The 21,396-nt window shown below is 43.5% G+C and overlaps 1 protein-coding gene across 1 annotated transcript; it reads right to left on the bottom strand.

Moving 5' to 3' along the window:
• Window positions 1-75: 75 nt before the first annotated feature.
• Window positions 76-20,243, bottom strand: LOC112266086 (mitogen-activated protein kinase kinase kinase kinase 5). Its single transcript, XM_042296013.1, has 31 exons — window positions 18,985-20,243; window positions 12,484-12,541; window positions 11,107-11,197; window positions 10,804-10,868; window positions 9,936-9,991; window positions 9,779-9,826; window positions 9,439-9,481; window positions 9,251-9,323; window positions 9,013-9,144; window positions 8,432-8,494; window positions 8,209-8,290; window positions 7,077-7,193; window positions 6,812-6,893; window positions 6,655-6,707; window positions 6,438-6,499; window positions 6,242-6,286; window positions 6,107-6,127; window positions 4,718-4,763; window positions 4,417-4,576; window positions 4,119-4,219; window positions 3,929-3,970; window positions 3,460-3,615; window positions 3,112-3,172; window positions 2,875-2,977; window positions 2,557-2,615; window positions 2,295-2,398; window positions 1,846-2,023; window positions 1,641-1,709; window positions 1,406-1,498; window positions 1,087-1,210; window positions 76-992 (listed from the first exon to the last, which is right to left on the bottom strand). The coding sequence occupies exons 1-31, from the start codon at window positions 19,123-19,125 to the stop codon at window positions 896-898; spliced, it is 2,625 nt and encodes an 874-aa protein (XP_042151947.1). The 5' UTR covers window positions 19,126-20,243; the 3' UTR covers window positions 76-895.
• Window positions 20,244-21,396: the final 1,153 nt, after the last annotated feature.

The raw sequence follows: 21,396 nt of genomic DNA, 5'->3' as shown, positions 1-21,396 counted from the left end.
CACTTTAATGCACTGTGAAATTAGTTGGCCACTTGTTGACATTCCAGTGTTATGAAAAATAAGTCAGATTTGGAAGATCTTTATTGGGTAACGTTCCCCATTTATTTGAATTGATTGTGATGGGAAATGTAGGCCCCTATGTGTGTGAGCCTGTGGATGAAAAAAAGACAGCCTGGTCTCAAAGACTGGACGTAACATAGTAAATGTAATTCCGGAACACTGAATTTAGTATGATAATTAGCAATTTTTCAATAATTTACTACCTTCTCGCTACTTTGCAACTATTTAGCATGTTAGCTAACCTTCCAATAATCCTAACCTTAACTCTTTTAGCTAACCCTTCCCCTAACCCTTTAACCTAACTCTTAAACTTAACCCTAACCCCTAGTCTAGCTAACATTAGCCACCTAGCTAGAATTCGTAACATATCGTACTTTTGCCAATTTGTTACATATTGTACATTTTGCAAATTCAAAACGTAATAGGAATTGTAATTTTTAACATATCATACGAAATGAGTGATGGACATTCACAAATGAATACATACCATTACAAAACGTAGCATATCATACTAAATGGAGTGCCTCTGATTTACATACAGAATAATATGAAATGCTCTGAGACCAGGTTGCAGTAGAGGGCACGTACTGTGGTACTGTTACAGGATAAATAGGTATTTGTGGAGGAATGAATGCACATGTGTGTCTGGGCACAGTCTGCCTGTGTGGGCTGGCAGTTGAAGCTGCTCACATATTATGAGGGATGAATTCAGGCTGTGCTCCTTTAAACCAGCAGCAAAGCAGTATTGTTTGACATGGACGACACAGTGCCATGGCTGCTGCTTGGAGTGTTCGCAGGGGTGCTACTTTGAGCTCGGTTCCATGTTCTAGAGTTCTCAAGGTACTGGGACATAGTTCTCGGCAATCTCCAGGATGTACAGGTTACAGAGCCCCGAATGGTCCTCACACTGCCGCGTCTCCATGACAACTATCCTGCGGGGTTATTAATGAGTCAATCAAAACTATATTTACTTGATTTTGTGTGTGTAAGAGTGTGTATCCCATGAAAGTATACATGCACACATACCGGTCTGATCCCACTAGACGGTAGGTCTTCTTGGGGTCTGTGATCTCCTGCAGTATGTCTGGGCCCTCTCCTCTCCTCTGCCAGCCATGACGCCACATGGCCAGCAGAGTGTTTTCAAAATACACTGAACCAGACAGACAGAGGGTGAGAATGTAAATTAGGCCATCAGACAGACAGACAGACAGACAGACAGACAGACAGACAGACAGAGGGTGAGAATGTGCAGTAGGCCCTCCATATCCCAATATTCCCCCCACCCCTCAAACCTCACAGTGATTGTATCATGATGACCATACTCCTCTACTCCTCCCCTTCTTACCTACAGCTTCCACATCAAAAGTGAAAGTGGTCTCAGCTTGAAGCGTCCAGTGGCTCCTCTGCGCCCCCTCCAGGCCCACTATGTGTACTGAATCTATTCAGAGGGCAGAGAGGCACACACACATTAGCCCTTCCTACACATTTCATTTTGCTCTTATAGACTGATAGAGACACCGTCATTGGTCTGTAACTAGCCTACTCTTCCTGAGGATGGTGATGATAACAACATGACTTACTCTCAAAGAGCACCAGCAGAGTGTTACAGTCCAGCTGGTTCACCTGCACTGTGCCAGGACACCGGCTCTCTGGAACACAAACACACAGTTACAACAAATCTGTTAGATTGGTCCAAACTAAGAAGAAAGCTCACTACTTCATTGAACAGTATGTCCATAGAAACAAGCCTGTGATGTGTTCAGTTGAGTATTCAGTTCATAGTACCTAAGCCAGTGTTGGTGAACCAAGAAGTGTTGGAGTTGAGGTTCATGTTGTCCAGTTGAATGGGCTGCCCAGGACTGGGGCCCCTGTGTACCCCGAAACACACTAGAGGGTACTCTTGCTGCGGAGCCACCACCATCTCAAACACACGCAGCGGACTGGGCAGGGGGAAGTCAAAGTGCTGCAGGGGACAAATACACAGTCAGGGAAGTAGACAGAGACTGTCAGCTGTGACAGTAGACGTCAATACAGGGTTGTGTCTAGTAGGGAGAAAACTATTTGAAACGGCGCGAAACAGGGAAGAACTACCTGAACTTATCCGATAAGATCTTTTGCTAACTGTTTTGCTACGATGTGCCTACTGCTACGATGTGCCTACTGAATAGGACCCAGGAAGACAGTGGGCAGCAGGATGATGAGAAGGGATGCTGTGAGATCCTGTGTGTACTCACCTTGATGAGCATGAACTTATGCATGGGCTCGTACCACTGCAGGAGCACCACACTGGTCTCCAGGGCACAGCACAGGAACACACAGCCCCGCTGCACGTTACTGGCTGGAGGGAGCGTTAACAGTCATTTAGCAGACACTTGAAGTCAAATCAACTTTGACTCCAAACCCACTCATGTTACAACTGAAGTTCAGTGACTGATCGCCTGGACCCTTTTTAAAAAAAATCAAGTTAAACAGAATTCTCAACTCCTCTTTTCTCACCCACTGAGCAGGTCTTGCAGCCTTTGGTGTCCGGTATTTTACATGAGACAGCAAACTTCCTGCAAACAAGAAATAAGATGTATGTTGATGAATAATACTAATTACAGGGGGAGAAAATGTTATAATCAACAACAAACACCAGGGTCGTATTCACTAGGAACCAAGCGGAAGGAAATGGGCCTAAACGGGGTGGGACTACTACTGAGCTTATCCAATAAGAAATGCTTGTTTTGCTCTTCTGTTGGGAAAGGCTTTGCTACGGTGTTCACTAATGAATAAGACCCGGCACTAGCGTGTGGCAATGGATTATAGGGTTACCTAGGCAATAGTCTGTGGGTTGGCAAGGCCACCATTCGCTGCTCCTTTCGGGCCTGCTCATACAACTCCTTCAGTAAGTGAGAATGGAGCTGGGACGACTTACCTGTGGAGAAAAACACACACACACACACACACACACACACACACACACACACACACAGATGATTTCAGTTTATTTTATCTATTTATTTGACAGATGTTAGTATTGTAGAATGACTATGGCTTGCTGAATCTCACCTGATATTGACATGAGGACATTACTAATGGTGTAAACCCAGCTGCACTTTCCTGGATAGAGCTGCAGGAGAGGGGGAAGAGAACAGCGGATGAGTCAGGCACATGTAGAGTTAAATAAAGATTACAAGCAATATGAAAGCAAAATGCAATACTGTACCTACAACATCCATCTTCCTGAATTGTGCTGTCATACTGTAGCATGAGCTTAATCTCGAAGACCATAAATTCAGCCTGACTATAGCTCTGGTCCAAGGCTTTGGAACGCGTTCATCTCGCTATTGTCATCACGCAATGCGACTAGATCTAGCCTCGCTGCAGACATGGAAAGACATTCGAGCAGATTCTCACCAGCTCCATGGTGGCCTCTGAGCTGTTCAGGTTGAGGGTGTAGATCCCCTCGTCTGCTCCCAGGATCAGGTGGTGGTCTTTGGTTGTCGGATGGTCCCACATCGTTGAACTATTCACTTTCAACGGACAGCCATGGAATACTTTCTTAAAGTACACCTAGAGACGAGGTGGAGAACAGGACCCATATTCATAAACCATCTCAGTGTAGGAGTGCTGATCTAGGATCACTTCCCTCATGTCTATATAATCTAATTCATTAGGATCTAAAAAAAAACTCAACTGATCCTAGATCAGTACTCCTACTCTGAGACGCTTTATGAACGGGCCCAGGAGTCACTCTCATTGTTCATAGTGTGTGTGTAGTGTTCCAGATAAAGGTGTGAGTACGTCTCAGTGCTTCGATACACAGCTACAGTAACTGTCGTAAACTGTAGATCGGCGTACTCGTGAGATTGGTGGACAAACTTACTGGTGGTTTCTTCAGCACAGGGCTGGGACATTCAACCGGATCCTGAAATAGAAAACAGACACCTATTCTAAACATGTATTTTGGAATCAGTTCATCCACATTTCTGCGAGCCAACAAGTGATGCGTTTTCCTGGTCCACCTCTCAGAAGGAAAAATTAAGTGCTGTTTTAATTTCTGGTCCCATCCATACCTGGGGGGGCTGTCTCCTTCTCCTGTCTTTCTTGGGGGGCAGCTCAGGCGGTTGGAGGCCCGCTGATCTGTCTGTTATGTGTAATGGGAAGGAAACAGGGTCTACAGGGGACACAATCATGTTGTTACTGTTCATTAGAGAGCATGGAGAAGATGTGCTTCAGGGTAAATGTCACAGGTCAAAGGTCATTCACTGTACAAGGTACGCAATTCAGAAGGGACAACCGGGTGATCAAATGAAGATCCTATATCTGTAACTGTAGGTAACAAATAGGGATAAGAGTGGAGTTGACACTCACCGGAGTTGACGTTTCGCTGGGAACGTGGACGAGGGACAGGGCGTGTGTGGGTGCCACTAGATGTCCGCAGGAGCGGCGAGGGGGCGTAGAGGGTGCGCAGTATCCGGCCACATTCGTCCTCCCCGGTCACAAACTCCTCTGAACTGGTATAAACTTTGGGCTGCGTGGGAATACATGAAGTCAGGCACTGGAAATGTGGCCTTTATCAACTGTATGTCAACACCATATTTATAGACACATGGGATTTGTAGAGGTCACAAATTGACATACTGTAGTTTAGAAAAATTTAATTGTTGTATACCTTAGGAGGGAGTGGGGGTGGGATGTCATCTCGTGGGATTGTTTCTCTGTTCAGGGAGAAACAGAAATAGTTCAGTGTTTCAGATTGTTGTTTTTAGCCAAATCTTTGAATCAAATTTCCCATAAAGCTCTGTTATATAGACGGGTTGGCTGACAACGTCCCAAAAAATTATGTGCGCATTGATGTGGCTGGAAGGTGGGTGTTGTTATCATTCTGAACGGTCAGATAGTTAGCAACAATAACAAGAGGCTGCCATGTGGGAATCGTAGGTATCTCGTTTCAGCTCGTTGTATCTTCTTATTGATACCATGTCTTGTGTTGAGGTGTTTTGACTCATGTCTATGTCTATGCTAATATGGCAAAACATTTGCTAGCTTGCTACCAACAACTGTAACGATGTATTTGAGAGACAACAAGTGCTCATTGTGCAAATGTATTTGTATTTCAATGAACATTTACATGTTGTCAACAGTCTCAGCCAACCCCGTCTATTTTGTCCCATCTGTATTTAAGGATCCTCATTAGCTGCTGCCAAGGCAACAGCTACTCTACCTGGGGTCCGGCAACATTAATAAGGCAGCTATATACAATTTCAAATATTGCATTTCAAAACACTTAACGCAATAAATGTAGCCACTACTCCACTATCACATATTTACAATACAACATCCATCTGTACGTGTGTGTAGAGTGCATGTCTTATAATGTGTATGTGTGTCTGGGCCTGTGTGTGTGTGTGTGTGTCTCTTCACAGTCCCTGCTGTTCCATAAGATGTATTTTTATCTGTTTTTAAAATCTGATTGTACTGCTTGCATCAGTTACTTGATGTGGAATATAGAGTTCCATGTAGTCATGGCTCTATGTAGTACTGTGCACCTCCAATAGTCCTTTCTTGACTTGTGGATTGTGAAGAGACCTCTGGTGGCATGTCTTGTGTGGTATGAATAGGTGTCTGAGCTGTGTGCTAGTAGTTTAAACAGACACCTCAGTGCATTCAGCATGTCCCATAGTTACGCACGCTTCAGTTCTGTTACTAGACAACCAACCCGTCTATGCCACAAGCATGGTAAAGACAATGATGTTGAGAGCAGTCCATCGACTCCATCCCATCCGAGAAATACAGTACACACTTAGGGGGGGAAAAGGCTTCTTCATCATAGGAAAACCCTTTTGGAATTCTTCTTTCTAAGAGTGTACATCCAGACCTGTGTTCACTAAGTGTATCAGAGTGGGAGTGCTCATCTAGGAAGAGTTTTACAATAATGGATAAGAGAGGGGGTGCCGACCAATCAGCACTCCTACTCTGGGACGCCTTATGAATACGGGCCCAGAAACATAGGTCAGAGGGAATGGGTGAAGTACGTATATGTCTCAGTAGGATTGCTTACCTCCTGGTGCAGATGGTGGGACTGTGGAGAGAGTGTGGAGAGGAGGAAGAGAGGGTTGTCAAACCAATCAGACAAATGTACAACTGAAGAAATGTCAAGCTGATGAATGAATAATCAAGTGTGCGTTAGGATTACATGTCCACGTCATCGTAGTCATCATCCGAGTCCAGGCATTGGTCCCTACGGGAACGAGATCAACACAGTGCTGGTTAAGATCGGTAGTCAACAGTGGTCTCCTCATTACTCATTGGATCATTTGCCCTGTAAGACTTGGAGATGATGGAGCCGCCAGTCAGTGTGTGATTGGCTTGCTAAGCAGTAATCCACTTACCTGATTAGACTCTTGTCGCTGCCAGTGGATCCCAGTGTGGAACACTGTACTGTAGGTCGTACCTGAAGCACAGAAAGACAATGACAGACGACTCTGATCAATAAGACACGCAGGCCTACGTTTGTACTGGGAAGCACAGTGGTACATAGGCATGGATAGCACCATAGGTACGCACATGGACACACTCACACACACACGCTTACGCACAGACACGTACCATTGCTTCTGGTGGGGCTGTCTTTACTGGTCTCTTGGTGTAGAGCTGCTCCACTATAACACACACACACCAATCCAATGATTAGTTGCACATGTATACAACCGATAACATTTCCTGGACAGGTTCACAAAGGAAAAACGAACTGAATATATCTCACAGCTGATGTCAGAGTTGGTTCTCTCTGCCTGGTTGTGTCTGTTAATGGAGTGAATCCTTCTCAAGGAGCCAGGTACCACAACCTATAGGAGATATCACCATATAGCCATGAGTACCGCATTTACATTGTACATGTCTTTTACAATGTGTGATCATGTATATTGATGTGTATTATTCATATTTATTGTATATACAATGTTTATTACTATATGATTTTATGGTGTGTGTGTGTTTGATTGTGGAAGGCAAGTGTGTGATGCTCTGACCTCCACGTCCTCCTCCTCAGACGGCAGGCAGGGCTTCAGTTTCTCAGGGTGACGCAGCTTCTCCAGCAGATCCAAGATCAGATCCTGTCTCAGACACGGCTGGGTCAGAAACAGGTGCTGCAGGACAGAGAGACAGAGAGAGAGAGAGAGAGACAGAGACACAGAGAGACAGAGAGAGAGAGACAGAGACAGAGAGACAGGGAGAGAGACAGAGAAATTAGGAAGTGAAAAAGGATTACAGGTACTACAAGACATGAATAGAGGAGCCCAAGCCTTTGATCTGGGTATGGTAGTGGGTGCCAGGTGCACTGGTTTGTATCAAGAACTGCAACGCTGCTGAGTTTTTCATGCTCAACAGTTTCCCCTGTGAATCATGAATGGTCCACCACCCAAAGGACATCCAGCCAACTTGACACAACTGTGGGAAGCATTGGAGTCAATATGGGCCAGCATCCCTGTGGAACGCTTTCGACACCTTGTAGAGTTCATGTCCCGGAGAATTGAGGCTGTTCTGAGAGCAAAAGGGGGTGCAACTCAACATTAGGAAGGTGTTCTTAATGTTTGGTAAACTCAGTGTACACAGTAGGCCTACTAGTGATCGACGTTAGCAGCACCACAAAAGTATAGCAAGCCAAAGTTGCCTAATAAGTAAAGTGCTCAGTGCGTTCTTAGATCATCTCATCAACAACATATCAACAATGTGCTGACAAAAACAAAAAAACCTCATCAACGTCAACACCATCATCATCAACAACATATTACCGTCATCATCCATCGTTCCTAGCCTACCTCCTTCTCTTCCATGTATTGAAAAGGGCAATGGCCATAGGGGGTGAAGGAGTGCTTGTACATGTTAGTCTTAACAGTGGGGAATCTACACTGGGAGCCAGAGGATTGGACCTGGAACTCATGGTGTAGGGGGTGGGTACAGTCAGACAGGATGGATTCTACCTTTCTCACCACTTGTCTGTTGTACAGGTCGGACAGACTACTCTGCTGGACTCTTGAGATTTTGCACCATTCTAGCTAGTGCATTTTTAGGAAAGGTGAGGCAAGGAGAAAGAGGAGAGGTGGGTGAGTAAGATCGAGCAGAGAAGAGAGACATTCTCTGTGTTTCTTGAGGTTTACTCACTGTCAGCATCTTTGAGGCACTGGGTCTCTTCTTAGTGTTCCTGATTAGCATTGTCTTGACAAAGTTATAGAAAATCGAGGACCTAACAAGAAAGTGGTAGAAGAAAATACTGTTGTTTTAACCAACTGCATATTACAGACAGTAGATTAATTGACTGAATGAATTAAGGAATACAGGTATCATTTCCACAGCCCAGGTGGATAGTAATGGTCTTACTGCATACCATTTGGACTTTTCCTTTAGTTTAGGAGGCTGGTAGCCACTTTTGGACATGAGGAACAGCACCCTGAGAAAAGACCAGATTTTAATGTGAGGTTTGTGTCTGTCTGTCTGTCTGTCTGTCTGTCTGTCTGTCTGTCTGTCTGTCTGTCTGTCTGTCTGTCTGTCTGTCTGTCTGTCTGTCTGTCTGTCTGTCTGTCTGTCTGTCTGTCTGTCTGTCTGTCTGTCTGTCTGTCTGTCTGTCTGTCTGTCTGTCTGTCTGTCTGTCTGTCTGTCTGTCTGTCTGTCTGTCTGTCTGTCTGTCTGTCTGTCAGTCTGTCAGTCTGTGCGTGTGTGTCGTCACAGGTCAGTATTGTAAATAAGAATTAGTTCTTAATTGACTTGTAAAGTATATAATAAAGGTGAAATAAAAAATAAAAAGTGGGGGTAGGCATGTGCGTAATTGGTTAAAAGCATGAATGTATATCCAACTGGAACATGAGGGGGTGTGGAAGGAGGAAAGATTCTTTCTGCGGGCAGCGTGAATGTAAGAAAGAATGTTGTGTGTGTGGGTTAAAGGAATGATTTGAGTGTGTTTGTGATTACCGTAGTGGGTGCACATCGAATAGGGGAGGCTGCAGCTCAGCCAGCTCGATGGCAGTGATTCCCACAGACCACACGTCACACAGCTCATTGTAACCCCCCTTTATCTCCACGGCAGCCACCTCTGGCGCCATCCTGGAAGACACGGGCCACCGCTACCATCAACATCAAGACCATCTGACATCACATACAACCTCGAGAAGAGCCACATGGAGGGGACTCATTTGACCTTCAACCTCACCAGTAAGGAGTCCCGATGAAGGACATCCGCCGTGCCAAAGTAGCCGTGATCTGTGCCGAAATCCCAAAGTCCGCTAAACAGCCAGACAATAAATATGTCACTTATTTAATATGTGAGGACAAAAATCTCTGATTTAAGTGTTATGATTTACCGCCTGTTGAGTGTTTTAGGGCTTCACAGACACACACCTAGCTTCACCTCTCCTTGGTCATTCAGGAGGATGTTGGCCCCCTGGACAACAGGAAGACGAGACACAAGCGATCACGACAGAGCAATGTGTACAGTATATTCTGTCTGGACAGCATGAAAACACACCAAACATTGCATCCTAACTTAAAGCAAGCCTTGTCTCAGCCAGAACGGCCCTTAGCGACAGACTAGCGTCCTGTCTAGGAGGTGTTCTAGTACATCAAGTTGACTTATGCTACTGAAACACGAGATAGGCTCCTGCCCCTATGGGCCATTCATAACCGTTATAGAGGCCTAACTCATCCCAGCAGATTAGGGAGTCGACCCTGGTCATCTCACCTTTATGTCTCTGTGAATCTTCTTCTGGCCATGTAAGTAATCCAGACCCTGCAGGTAGACAGTTAGTACACTGTTATCAAAGCAACTATTATCTATAACAACCAAAGTGACATGTTATACACTCTATACTCTATACGTGTGATATGAGTGATCTTACCTGAAGCATCTCCCTGCAGATAAATGCAATCTGAAGCTCAGAGAGAGGCCCGGTCACTAGAGGGAGAAAAGAGGGGGTGAAGTAGGACACTCTGTTACAGTAGTAGAGTGTAATCTGCTCCAGTTCACCCACACACATACTCTCACTCACACACACACACCTGTATTCAACACACATTCTCTAGGGGACGAAGTGATAAAATGTCTTAAGAAGTATAGCAGTCGATAATGATGAGGAACTCACTTAAATCTATAAAAATAGGCAAATGCAAAATATGTTTTGGGCAGAGGGGTTTTGCAGTGTAATGGTGATACACTCTTAGAAAAAAAGGGTTCCAAAGGGGTTCTTCGGCTGTCCCTATAGGATAACCCTTTTTGGTTCCAGGTAGTACAATTTTGGGTTCCACGTAAAATTCTCTGTGGAAAGGGTTTTATATGGAACCCAAAAGAGTTCTACCTGGAACCAAAAATGGTTCTTCAAAGGGTTCTCATATAGGGACAGCCAAATAACCTTTTTAGGTTCTAGATAGCACCTTTTTGTGGTATTTAGTGTAGTTGTGTAGTTGACCTTTAAGAGTGCCCCCTGTGTTTGAACTTTGGGCACATCATAACATGACATGACTTCCTGACAGATGTTCGTCACAAAGTAAACCCGGCTGGTTGTGAGACTGATCTGTATTCAAAGCCTGATTATTTGTCTCTCATTCACACATACTGTAGATCACCTCTCGCTTTTTGTTTGTCTGATATGTTCACCTTCCTCCTCAGAGTTTTCTCAGTTGAAGAGATAAATCCTAAATCAACCTAAGCTGGACACACACACACACACACACACACACACACACACACACACACACACACACACACACCATGGTAAACGTCCTGAAGAGAGCCTCCTCCACAGAACTCCATGCAGATCGACAGCTTGTTGGCCCTGGAAACACACACGCATGTCACACACACACACACACACACACACACACACACACACACACACACACACACACACACACACACACACACACACACATCTGTCATATGAAAGGGTTATACTCCCAGTAACTTTATCATGATCACAACTGATAATATTTCCAATTAGTCTGTATCATCCTATTCCAACTAGTGTATGATATGTGGCTGTGTGTGGCAGGGCCTGCTCAGTGCCCACTCACTGTATATAGCTGCCATAGTAGGCCACAATGTTGCGGTGCTTGCAGCTCTTCACTATGACGATCTCCTGCTGGATTACTGAAAAGTCCTCCTCTGTGTGGGAAAAGGTCATATCATCTCATATCATTTTATACCATGTACCACACTGCAGTGCATATGGGTGCCAGATGATGTCACAATATAGCACCACAACATCATTTTGGTTTGTTACCAACTACTTTTGTGGAATGGTAACATTTGACACCGGCATTACTGCAGAAATATGTTACCAATGTGGATTGAAAGGTTTGTTTCTTTCAGACCTGGGTTGAAATACTACTTGAAATCATTTCAAATACTATTTTTGTGCTCGATTGAGCTTGCCTGGTGTAATGGAACCAATGTAAATGTCTAGAATGACCAAACCTGCCCACCTGGCACTCCAGACAGGTTAAAGTAAACGCTCCAAGTATTTGAAAGATATCAAAAAGTATTTGAACCGATGATGTACAGTATATAAACCCTGGATTGCTGATGCTATGTATTGGCCATTGAGAGGCTTTGAAGCCACCATGTTGGCCATATTGGCACTCCCCAGTAGGAGCAGTCCTCCATAGGAATGGATAGAATTCTACAGTATTTCAATGAACTGTTTCAAGGACAAAATAACATTTAAGTATTTTTTGTTGTACACCCAATATGTCCCCCCTGTTGATGATGCTTATTATGCATTATAGTTGAACCAAATTTTACATGTAACAAAAAATGAAATAGGAAACAATAAAATATATATGTGAAACTGAATTAATCAATAATATATGTTGATGCTAATATTATGTAAAATATTTAGTTATGTTTCCATATGATAACAATAGCCTAATATATTTAATATGCCATAAACTATTGTTTTTTAACCGTTTCAATCAATTCATTCTAATTAACTTAATAATTATGACACACCCCTCACTATTGTCATTGGTTGCACTAATTGCACTGGTTGTCTACATAACCTGGTTCAAGTATTCATGACATTACCCTGAAGAAGGCAACGTGTTCATGAAACATTGGTGATTTACCCAGTAAATTACTGGGAGTTTATATAGAGAGTGTGCAACTCTTGATTTTTTTATAGCTCATAGTTTATTTGCCGTTAGTCAGCACCTCTACATAGAATCATTTTCTTTGGGTGTGCTCCAGCTCATGTTTTTTTTATAAAAAACAAATGGAGACATTAATAAATGCATTTCTATATCTTCCAAAATACTTTTACAACGGTGTGGGAGTGCCAAGATGGAGGCACGGTGGCTTCAACAAACCACCCCCTATCAGTCATCTAGTGTATATATAAATCATTGATGTGTTGTCTCCAGTATCTGTAGTAACAGAGGGGACTTCTTTACCTGGCTCCATCTTGATGACCTTGATAGCTGCCAGCTCCCCGTTCTGCTTGTTCCGAGCCTGAATAAAAGACAGCTGCATCAGTCAGTGGGCTTGTTATGTAAGGGGGAGTATAACCTGATTCACTTTTTTTATTTCGCCTTTATTTAACCAGGTAGGCTAGTTGAGAACAAGTTCTCATTTACAACTGCAACCTGGCCAAGACAAAGCAAAGCAGTGCGACACAAACAACACAGAGTTACACATGGAATAAACAAACATACAGTCAATAACACAATAGAAAAAGTCTATATACAGTGTGTGCAAATGAGGTAAGATAAGAGAGGTAAGGCAATAAATAGGCCATAGTGGCGCAATAATTACAATGTAAACACTGGAGTGATAGATGTACAGAAGATGAATGTAGAGTAGTAGAGATACTGGGGTGCAAAGGAGCAAAAAATAATACAAATAAATAAAAAACAGAATGGGGATGAGGTAGTTGTATGGGCTATTTACAGATGGGCTATACACAGGTGCAGTGATCTATAAGCTGCTCTGACAGCTGGTGCATAAAGTTAGTGAGGGAGATATGAGTCTCCAGCTTCAGTGATTTTTGCAATTCGTTCCTGTCATTGGCAGCAGAGAACTGGAAGGAAAGGCAGCCAAAGTAGTAATTGGCTTTGGGGGTGACCGGTCAAATATACCTGCTGGAGCGCGTGCTACAGGTAGGTGCTTCTATGGTGACCATTGAGCTGAGATAAGGCGGGGCTTTACCTAGCAAAGACTTATAGATGACCTGGAGCCTGTGGGTTTGGCAACGGATATGAAGCGCGGGCCAGCCAACGAGAACATGCAGTGGTGGGTAGTATATGGGGCTTTGGTGACAAAACGGATGGCACTATGATAGACTGCATTCAATTTGCTGAGTAGAGTGTTGGAGGCTATTTTGTAAATGACATTGCCGAAGTCAAGGATCGGCAGGATAGTCAGTTTTACGAGGATATGTTTGGCAGCATGAGTGAAGGATGCTTTGTCGCGAAATAGGAAGCCGATTCTAGATTTAATTTTGGATTGGAGATGCTTAATTTGAGTCTGGAAGGAGAGTTTACAGTCTAACTAGACACCTAGGTATTTGTAGTTGTCCACAAATTCTAAGTCAGAACCATCCAGAGAAGTGATGGTGGACGGGCGGGCAGGTGCGGGCAGCAATTGGTTGAAGAGCATGCATTTAGTTTTACTTGCATTTAAGAGCAGTTGGAGGCCACGGAAGGAAAGTTGTATGGCATTGAAGCTCATCTGGAGGTTAGTTAACATAGTGTCCAAAGAAGGGCCAGAAGTATACAGAATGGTGTCGTCTGCGTAGAGGTGGAACAGAGAATCACCAGCAGCAAGAGCGACATCATTGAGTCGGCCTGAGAATTGAACCCTGTGACAGCCCCATAGAGACTGCCAGAGGTCTGGACAACAGGCCCTCCGGTTTGACACACTAAACTCTTTCTGAGAAGTAGTTGGTGAACCAGGCGAGGCAGTCATTTGAGAAACCAAGGCTGTTCAGTCTGCCGATAAGAATGTGGTGATTGACAGTCGAAAGCCTTGGCCAGGTCGATGAATACAGCTGCACAGTATTGTCTCTTATCGATGGCGGTTATGATATCGTTTAGGACCTTGAGCGTGGCTGAGGTGCACCCATGACCAGCTCGGAACCAGATTGCCTACCGGAGAAGGTACGGTGGGATTCGAAATTGTCGGTGATCTGTTTGTTAACTTGGCTTTCGAAGACCTTAGAAAGTTAGGGTAGGCTATATATAAGTCTGTAGCAGTTTGGGTGTAGAGTGTCTCCCCCTTTGAAGAGGGGGATAACCGTGGCAGCTTTCCAATCTTTGGGGATCTCAGACGATACGAAAGAGAGGTTGAACAGGCTAGTAATAGGGGTTGCAACAATTTTGTGTGATCATTTTAGAAAGAGAGGGTCCAGATTGTCTAGCCTAGCTGATTTGTAGGGGTCCAGATTTAGCAACTTTTCAGAACATCAGCTATCTGGATTTGGGTGAAGGAGAAATGGGGGAGGCTTGGGCAAGTTGCTGTGGGGGGGTACAGGGCTGTTGACAGGGGTAGGGTAGCCAGGGGTAGGGTAGCCAGGTGGAGAGCATGGCCAGCCGTAGAAAAATGCTCAATTAAATTCTCAATTATCGTAGATTTATCGGTGGTGACAGTGTTTCCTAGCCTCAGCGCAGTGGGCAGCTGGGAGAAGGTGCTCTTATTCTCCATGGACTTTACAGCGTCCCAGAACTTTTTGGAGTTTGTGCTACAGGATGCAAATTTCTGTTTGAAAAAGCTGACCTTTGCTTTCCTGACTGACTGTGTATATTGGTTCCTGACTTCCCTGAAAAGTTACACATCGCGGGGGCTATTCGATGCTAATGCAGAACGCCACAGGATGTTTTTGTACTGGTCAAGGGCAGTCAGGTTTGGAGTGAACCAAGGGCTATATCGGTTCCTGGTTCTACATTTTTTGAATGGGGCATGCTTATTTAAGATGGTGAGGAAAGCCCTTTTAAAGAATAACCAGGCATCCTCTACTGACGAAATGAGGTCAATATCCTTCCAGGATACCCGGGCCAGGTCGATTAGGAAGGCCTGCTCAATTAAGTGTTTTAGGGAGCGTTTGACAGTGTTGAGGGGTGGTCGTTTGACTGCAGACCCTTTACGTATTGCAGGCAATGAGGCAGTGATCGCTGCGATCCTGATTGAAGACATCAGAGTTGTATTTGGAAGGCAGGTTGGTTAGGATGACATCTATGAGTGTGCCCGTGTTTACCGATTTGGGGTTGTACCTGGTAGGTTCATTGATCATTTGCGTGAGATTGAGGGCATCAAGTTTAGATTGTAGGATGGCCGGGGTGTTAAGCATGTCCCAGTTTAGGATCATGTTGGGTCTATGAGTTTATGCTACAATTACTTTCCATTGAAGATGTGTGTTCATTATCGGATGAGAGTTGAGTTGGTGTAGCTTTACTGTGGCGTTCACTGTTTTGTTTACTGCTAAAAAGGTCTAAGGTCTGCTGTGAGGAAACACCTACCAAGACTGCCCAGACTCTGTTAATTACTTCTGCATTTCCAAATCACAAAGCCTACACACACTAGAGCACACCAATGAGAGACCCTGTTTGTTGGTTGACACAACAACACCAAACATAGCCCATGAATGTGCACAGTGGAAAGTAGACAGATAATAGGATGGGGTTGGCTGGCAGGGGGCTGGGTTGAGTGGAGAGAGATGGCCACTGAAGAAAAGCCACAAAACAAACAGTGCTCATCTCGCAGACCACTGGAAACGTTGTGATCGAAGCCAGGCAGTTTCCATGGTGACGTCAATGACCTTGTTGACAGACTGACACCACATAGATACACATGCAGACACTCACAAGCTCTTACACTCAGAGGACGAAGTGACAAATGTATTTTAAGAAGCAAGGCAGTCGATAATGATGAGTAACTTATGATCACTCAAATTAAATGTCTAAAAATAGGCGAATGCAGAACATGTTTTGGATGAAGGATGGGTTTAACAGTGCAATGGTAAATGGTGATAGGTGACCTTTAAGAGTGTCACTGTGTTTGAACCTTAGGAACATCACAACTTAACTTCCTCCCAGTGGTACTTCACAAAGTAGAACTGTAGATCACCTCTCACCTTTGTTTGGAAGGATTTTTCTCCCTTCCTCTTTCTCAGAGTTTCCCCAGTTAAAGTGATAAAGTTACCCCCCCCACACACACACACACACACATACATTACTTGTGAAGTGTAGATTCTGTAAATGCCCAAAGACTCTCTCACTTCTTTATTTTCCACTTTCTGTCAAAGATTGCACCCGGCACAAAATGTCATCGCATTTTATTGGCAGAGACACATCACAATAACCCACTGTGGAGTCAATGCCTATGAGCCTGTGGGATAAATTCTATTGCATCGAAAACTTGAGAATTGTGTAAGTAGTTCTTCTGAATGTCACATCAGTAGGATCCCTGCCTACAGATGTAACAAGTCTACTTGCATAGGAGGGTAAATCCATTTGAATTCAATCACTTTTTGAAAGTATCCATAAATGTTTGCCCATGGAAGAAGTGGTCAGAAAGTGACTATTTTGGACATGAATGCCAAAACATTCAGGAGATAGAGGTGCTCAAATTGACCCATTTTGCATACCCCACCATACTATGAGACATCCATTTCTTTATCACTGGAAAATACCAATGGTTGAATTTGATTTAATTTAAAAGCAAAATAGGTCAACTTTGAGCACCTTTATTTCTTGAATGTTTTGACATTCAGGTCCAAAATAGTCACTTTCTGACCACTTCTACAATGGGCAAATACTGTATGTATGGAAGGTTTAGTTCAAATCAAAAGGGGGTGCTATCAAAAAATGATTGAATTCAAATGGATTTACACTAGATAGAAGATAGGAGTTTAAGTTGAAAAAAAGGATCCTTAGTTCAATGTGTACAAACAAATATTTTGCTTTTATGGAAGTGAGCCGAAGCAGAAGTGTTTACAGGAGGCCTAGGGACAGTTGGGAGGCCTGATAACAATGTAGATCAACAGAGATGTACCCACAGTAATGTTGTGGATACATAGAGTTCAGAATTACCAACCTATAAAAACCCACAGCTCTTTGAATTACTGAGAAGCATCATGAAGTTGCCAAACAAGAAAAACTAAAAACTAACATATGACCCATTGACAAATATTGGCAGAAGTCCAGGTATTATTCTGGTGTTTATTTTTGTTTCCTTGACCCCCCACCCCCCTCCAGACACTGTTGACACAGACAGCATGCTAACCAAACCTTTTCTCTCTCTCCCACACATGCACACTCAAGGCTGGCCTGTTTCCCTGACACTGTGGGTAAGCAAAGTGCTGCATCTGCAGGTCTCCATCAGTGTTCAGTCTGCTTGTTGAATCAACACATAGGCCGGCTTCGAGGGTGGATGAGTGTGTGTGTGTGTGCCTGTATGTGTCAGCTTGTGTGTATGCCCCTGTGGGTGAGTGTAGGTATGTGAAAGCCCCTGTGGCTTCAGTGCTTTGAATGTGTATTTATTCACATTCAACTGTCTGTTCGCAGGCATTGCTACCATAAGTTGTTGAATAAATGCAAACCACTGTGAAAATAGAGCAGAATCTATCGGTGGCCTCCGTTTCTCTCTGGAGAGGAAGTACGCTTCATATCCCCCCTACTTTGCATCAGTCACATGTACAGTGGACAAGCTCCTGAACACAGCAGCTGGCAAACTCTGCCAAAGCTTGTCCAGTAAGGCCATTTATGACATTATAAAATCTTTGTCCTTCTTCTACAATACCATTATTGACATCGTAGAGTATACCAAGATTCTGGAAAGGGCATAAATTCCACATAAGATACACATTTTACACAAAATGTTCCTGATGGAATAAAAGTGAAAATGGTGTGCTCCACATGGAATTCATGCTATACGTAGCAACTGAATGAAATTATCATGGCTGGTGCTGAATAGCACACTCATCATGTGGTGTGTTCAAACAGGTGCAAAACACACTGCATTTCTGCAAAGTTCTGTGACAGGATGCAATATTCAGAGATCGAATGTGTCCTTGAAACTTGTCGGTAACAAGTGTTACTGAAAGATACAGTTGGATATTGCCTCCCAACATCCATGCATATCAATGACAAGCTTCTGTATTTGTTTGAATGGATGTGATGTTCCAACTCACCTATTGGTCACATCCTTAGGCCCTATCCTGATTCGAGGTAAACACATTGTGTACCTAATGTGGTCACAATAAATGTGTCTTTAGGACAGTGAATTGACAGGTGACAGGTTGTCTTGTTCCAACACAGTTACTGACTTAGAACACATTCTGCCCATTAACAAAACTGTTGTATACAAAGACACAGTGTAACTGACTGGGGTTGAGCTGTGAGGGTTGTAAACACAACTGACCTCATGGTAAGAGTATAGGACTCAGTTACCTGAAGAAAGACAACAGATCAACCTCTATTCCCTGGTGAGCTATGACACAATCCTTCACTACTTGGGGAAACATATTCCACAGAATTGAGATAATACACTTTCATGTAATATACAAAGGGCCATGTTCACTAACCAAAAGTGAAAGATGAAGAGAAAGGAAACCCGTGTATGAAAAAAAATCGAAAATATCTGATCATATATGCTTTTTCGAAAACCACTTCCTTTTTTGAAACAGGAATTACAAAAAACTGAAGTCTAAACTTCCTGAGAATGTGAATAAACTAATCCAACAAGGTTAATTTACTTGCGACATGATTTAGGCCTACATGAAATCAAACCATAGCTTGCAGCCACAAATAACATTGAATATTTTATTGTAAATCAGACTATTGACATTTGAAACACAGGCCACCATGAGAAACATCACAAAAAAAGTAAAAAGCACAGCAACAAGGTAACATAAAACCTCTCTGAAAATGTCCTGGTTGTGAGTTGTTTTTATCTCTGACCTTGTAAACCTCGCCATAGGTGCCTCCACCGACCCGGAGCAGAATCTCAAAGTCCTCCTGGGGGTTCCGGGTGGAGATGTCCAGTGCAGCCCGGTTCTGGGAGTCCATTACTCCTGGGGCATGGCGCAAACTCACACACATACACAAACTCCCTCCACTGACTGCTGTTTCTGCTGCAGGCGCACAAACACCACTTTCTCTCACCTTCCTTCTTCACTCACCAGTTAGACCCCCCTCCTTCTCTCGTCTCTTTTTTCACTCTGTTGCCTGAACTAAACGATCTCTGATTTTCAGTGAAGCTCATTTACATTTTCTCTGGTTTTATTTCCTGTTGGGTGTCAGTCTCTGAAAGTGTGAGTGTATGAGGGAGAGAGGCGTGGGGAGGAGAGACTTAGTTTCACCATTGTCTTTTTGACATTCTTTGTAGTGTGTGTGTGTGTGTGTAGCTGCGTTACTCTTGTTCTCTGTGTGGGTTTTCTCTTGTCACTTGGGCATGCCTGCAGAAGTGTGAGCTACAAATATGCAATGCTGCTCTCGTTTGAAACCATTTATAATGGCCTGACTTCCTGTAGAGCAACAGTAGCATGTCGATACACATGAAGAATTGCCATGCTTCAGAGTGGTAGAGATCATTAGCTAAAATGTTATTGTCAATGAGGAAGTAAAAAAAAATATATATATATATATATATTGAACTCTGACTACAAAAGGACATAAGTCAAAGGCATCACATTGCTCCAGTATTGGTGAAAATAAATTAAAATCAAAATAAAAGAGAGGACACATTTGCTGGACCTGCTGACAGCACTAAAAGTGTTGTACTCTAATATGCATATCTACTGTTGTTAGAATGACAGCAGGTTATATAGCATGATATTGTCAAATCAAATAGTCACATGCGCCGAATACAAGACTTGACAGTGAAATGCTTGCTTATGAGCCTTCCCCAACTACGCCAAATTAATAACAATAAATAACATAAGAGGAATAAAATACACAAGAATGGAGGTATATACAGGGAGTACCAGATCAATGTGCAGGGGTACGATGTATTTGAGGTAGATATGTACATGAAGGCAGGGTAAAGTGACGAGGCATCAGGATAGATAATAATAAGAGTAAGAATAAAGAACAGTCTAGCAGCAGCTTATGATGAATGTGAAAATGTGCATGTGGTATCGTTATTCCTGTGTGTTGTGTGTGTATTTAGAGCATGTGAATGTGTGAGTGTCAGTGTAGTGTGTGTGTATACAGTGCATTTGGAAAGTACTCAGACCCCTTAACATTTTCCACATTTTATTTTGTTACAGCCTTATTCTAAAATTGACCAAATAAAAACATGTCCTCATCAATCTACACACAATACTCCATAATAACAAAGCAGAGGTTTTTAGAAAATTCTGCTAATGTATTCAAAATGAAAAGTAAATAAGGTATTTCAGTTTAAGTATTCAGACCCTTTACTATGAGACTCGAAATTGAGCTCAGGTGCATCGTTTCCATTGATCATCCTCAAGATGTTTCTACAACTTGGAGTCCACCTGTGGTAAATTCAATTGATTGGCCATGATTTGGAAAGGCACGCATCTGCCTATATAAGGTCCCACAGTTGACAGTGCATTTCAGAGCGAAAAACAGGGTATGAGGTCTAAGGAAGTATTTGTAGCACTCTGAGCCAGAATTGTGTCGAGGCACAGATCTTGGAAGGATACCAAAACATTTCTGCAGCATTGAAGGTCCCCAAGAACAGTGGCCTCAATCATTCTTAATTGGAAGAAGTTTGGAACCACAAAGACTCAATTTAGAGCTGGCCGCCTGGCCAAACTGAGAAATCGGGGGAGAAGAGGCTTGGTCAAGGAGGTGACCAAGAACCCGAAACGCACTCTGACAGAGGTCTAGAGTTCCTCTGTGGAGATGGGAGAACCTTGCAGAACTACCATCTCTACAGCACTCCACCAATCAGGCCTATATGACAGTGGCCAGATGGAAGCTACTCAGTAAAAAGGCACATGACAGCCAGCTTGGAGTTTGCCAAAAGGCACCTGACCGACTCTCAGACCATGAGAAACAAGATTCTCTGGTCTGATGAAACCAAGATTGATCTCTTTGGCCTAAATGCCAAGCGTCACGCCTGGAGGAAACCTGCCATCATCCCTACGTTGAAACATGATGGTGGCAGTATCATGCTGTGGAGAACGTATTTCGGTGGCAGGGACTGGGAAAGTAGTTAGGATCGAGGGAAAGATGAACGGAGCAAAGTACAGAGATCCTTGATGAAAACCAGATCCAGAACGCTCAGGACACCAGACTGGGGTGAAGGTTCACCTTCTAACAGGACAACGACCCTAAGCACACATCCAAGACAACGCAGGAGTGGCTTCGGGACAAGTCTCTCAATGTCCTTGAGTGGCC

The sequence above is a fragment of the Oncorhynchus tshawytscha genome, linkage group LG13 (genome assembly GCF_018296145.1).
Source record: "Oncorhynchus tshawytscha isolate Ot180627B linkage group LG13, Otsh_v2.0, whole genome shotgun sequence".
Taxonomy (NCBI): Eukaryota; Metazoa; Chordata; class Actinopteri; order Salmoniformes; family Salmonidae; genus Oncorhynchus; species Oncorhynchus tshawytscha.
The sequence above is the reverse complement of the archived record's forward strand: the minus strand, read 5'-3'. Positions and strand labels throughout refer to the sequence as shown.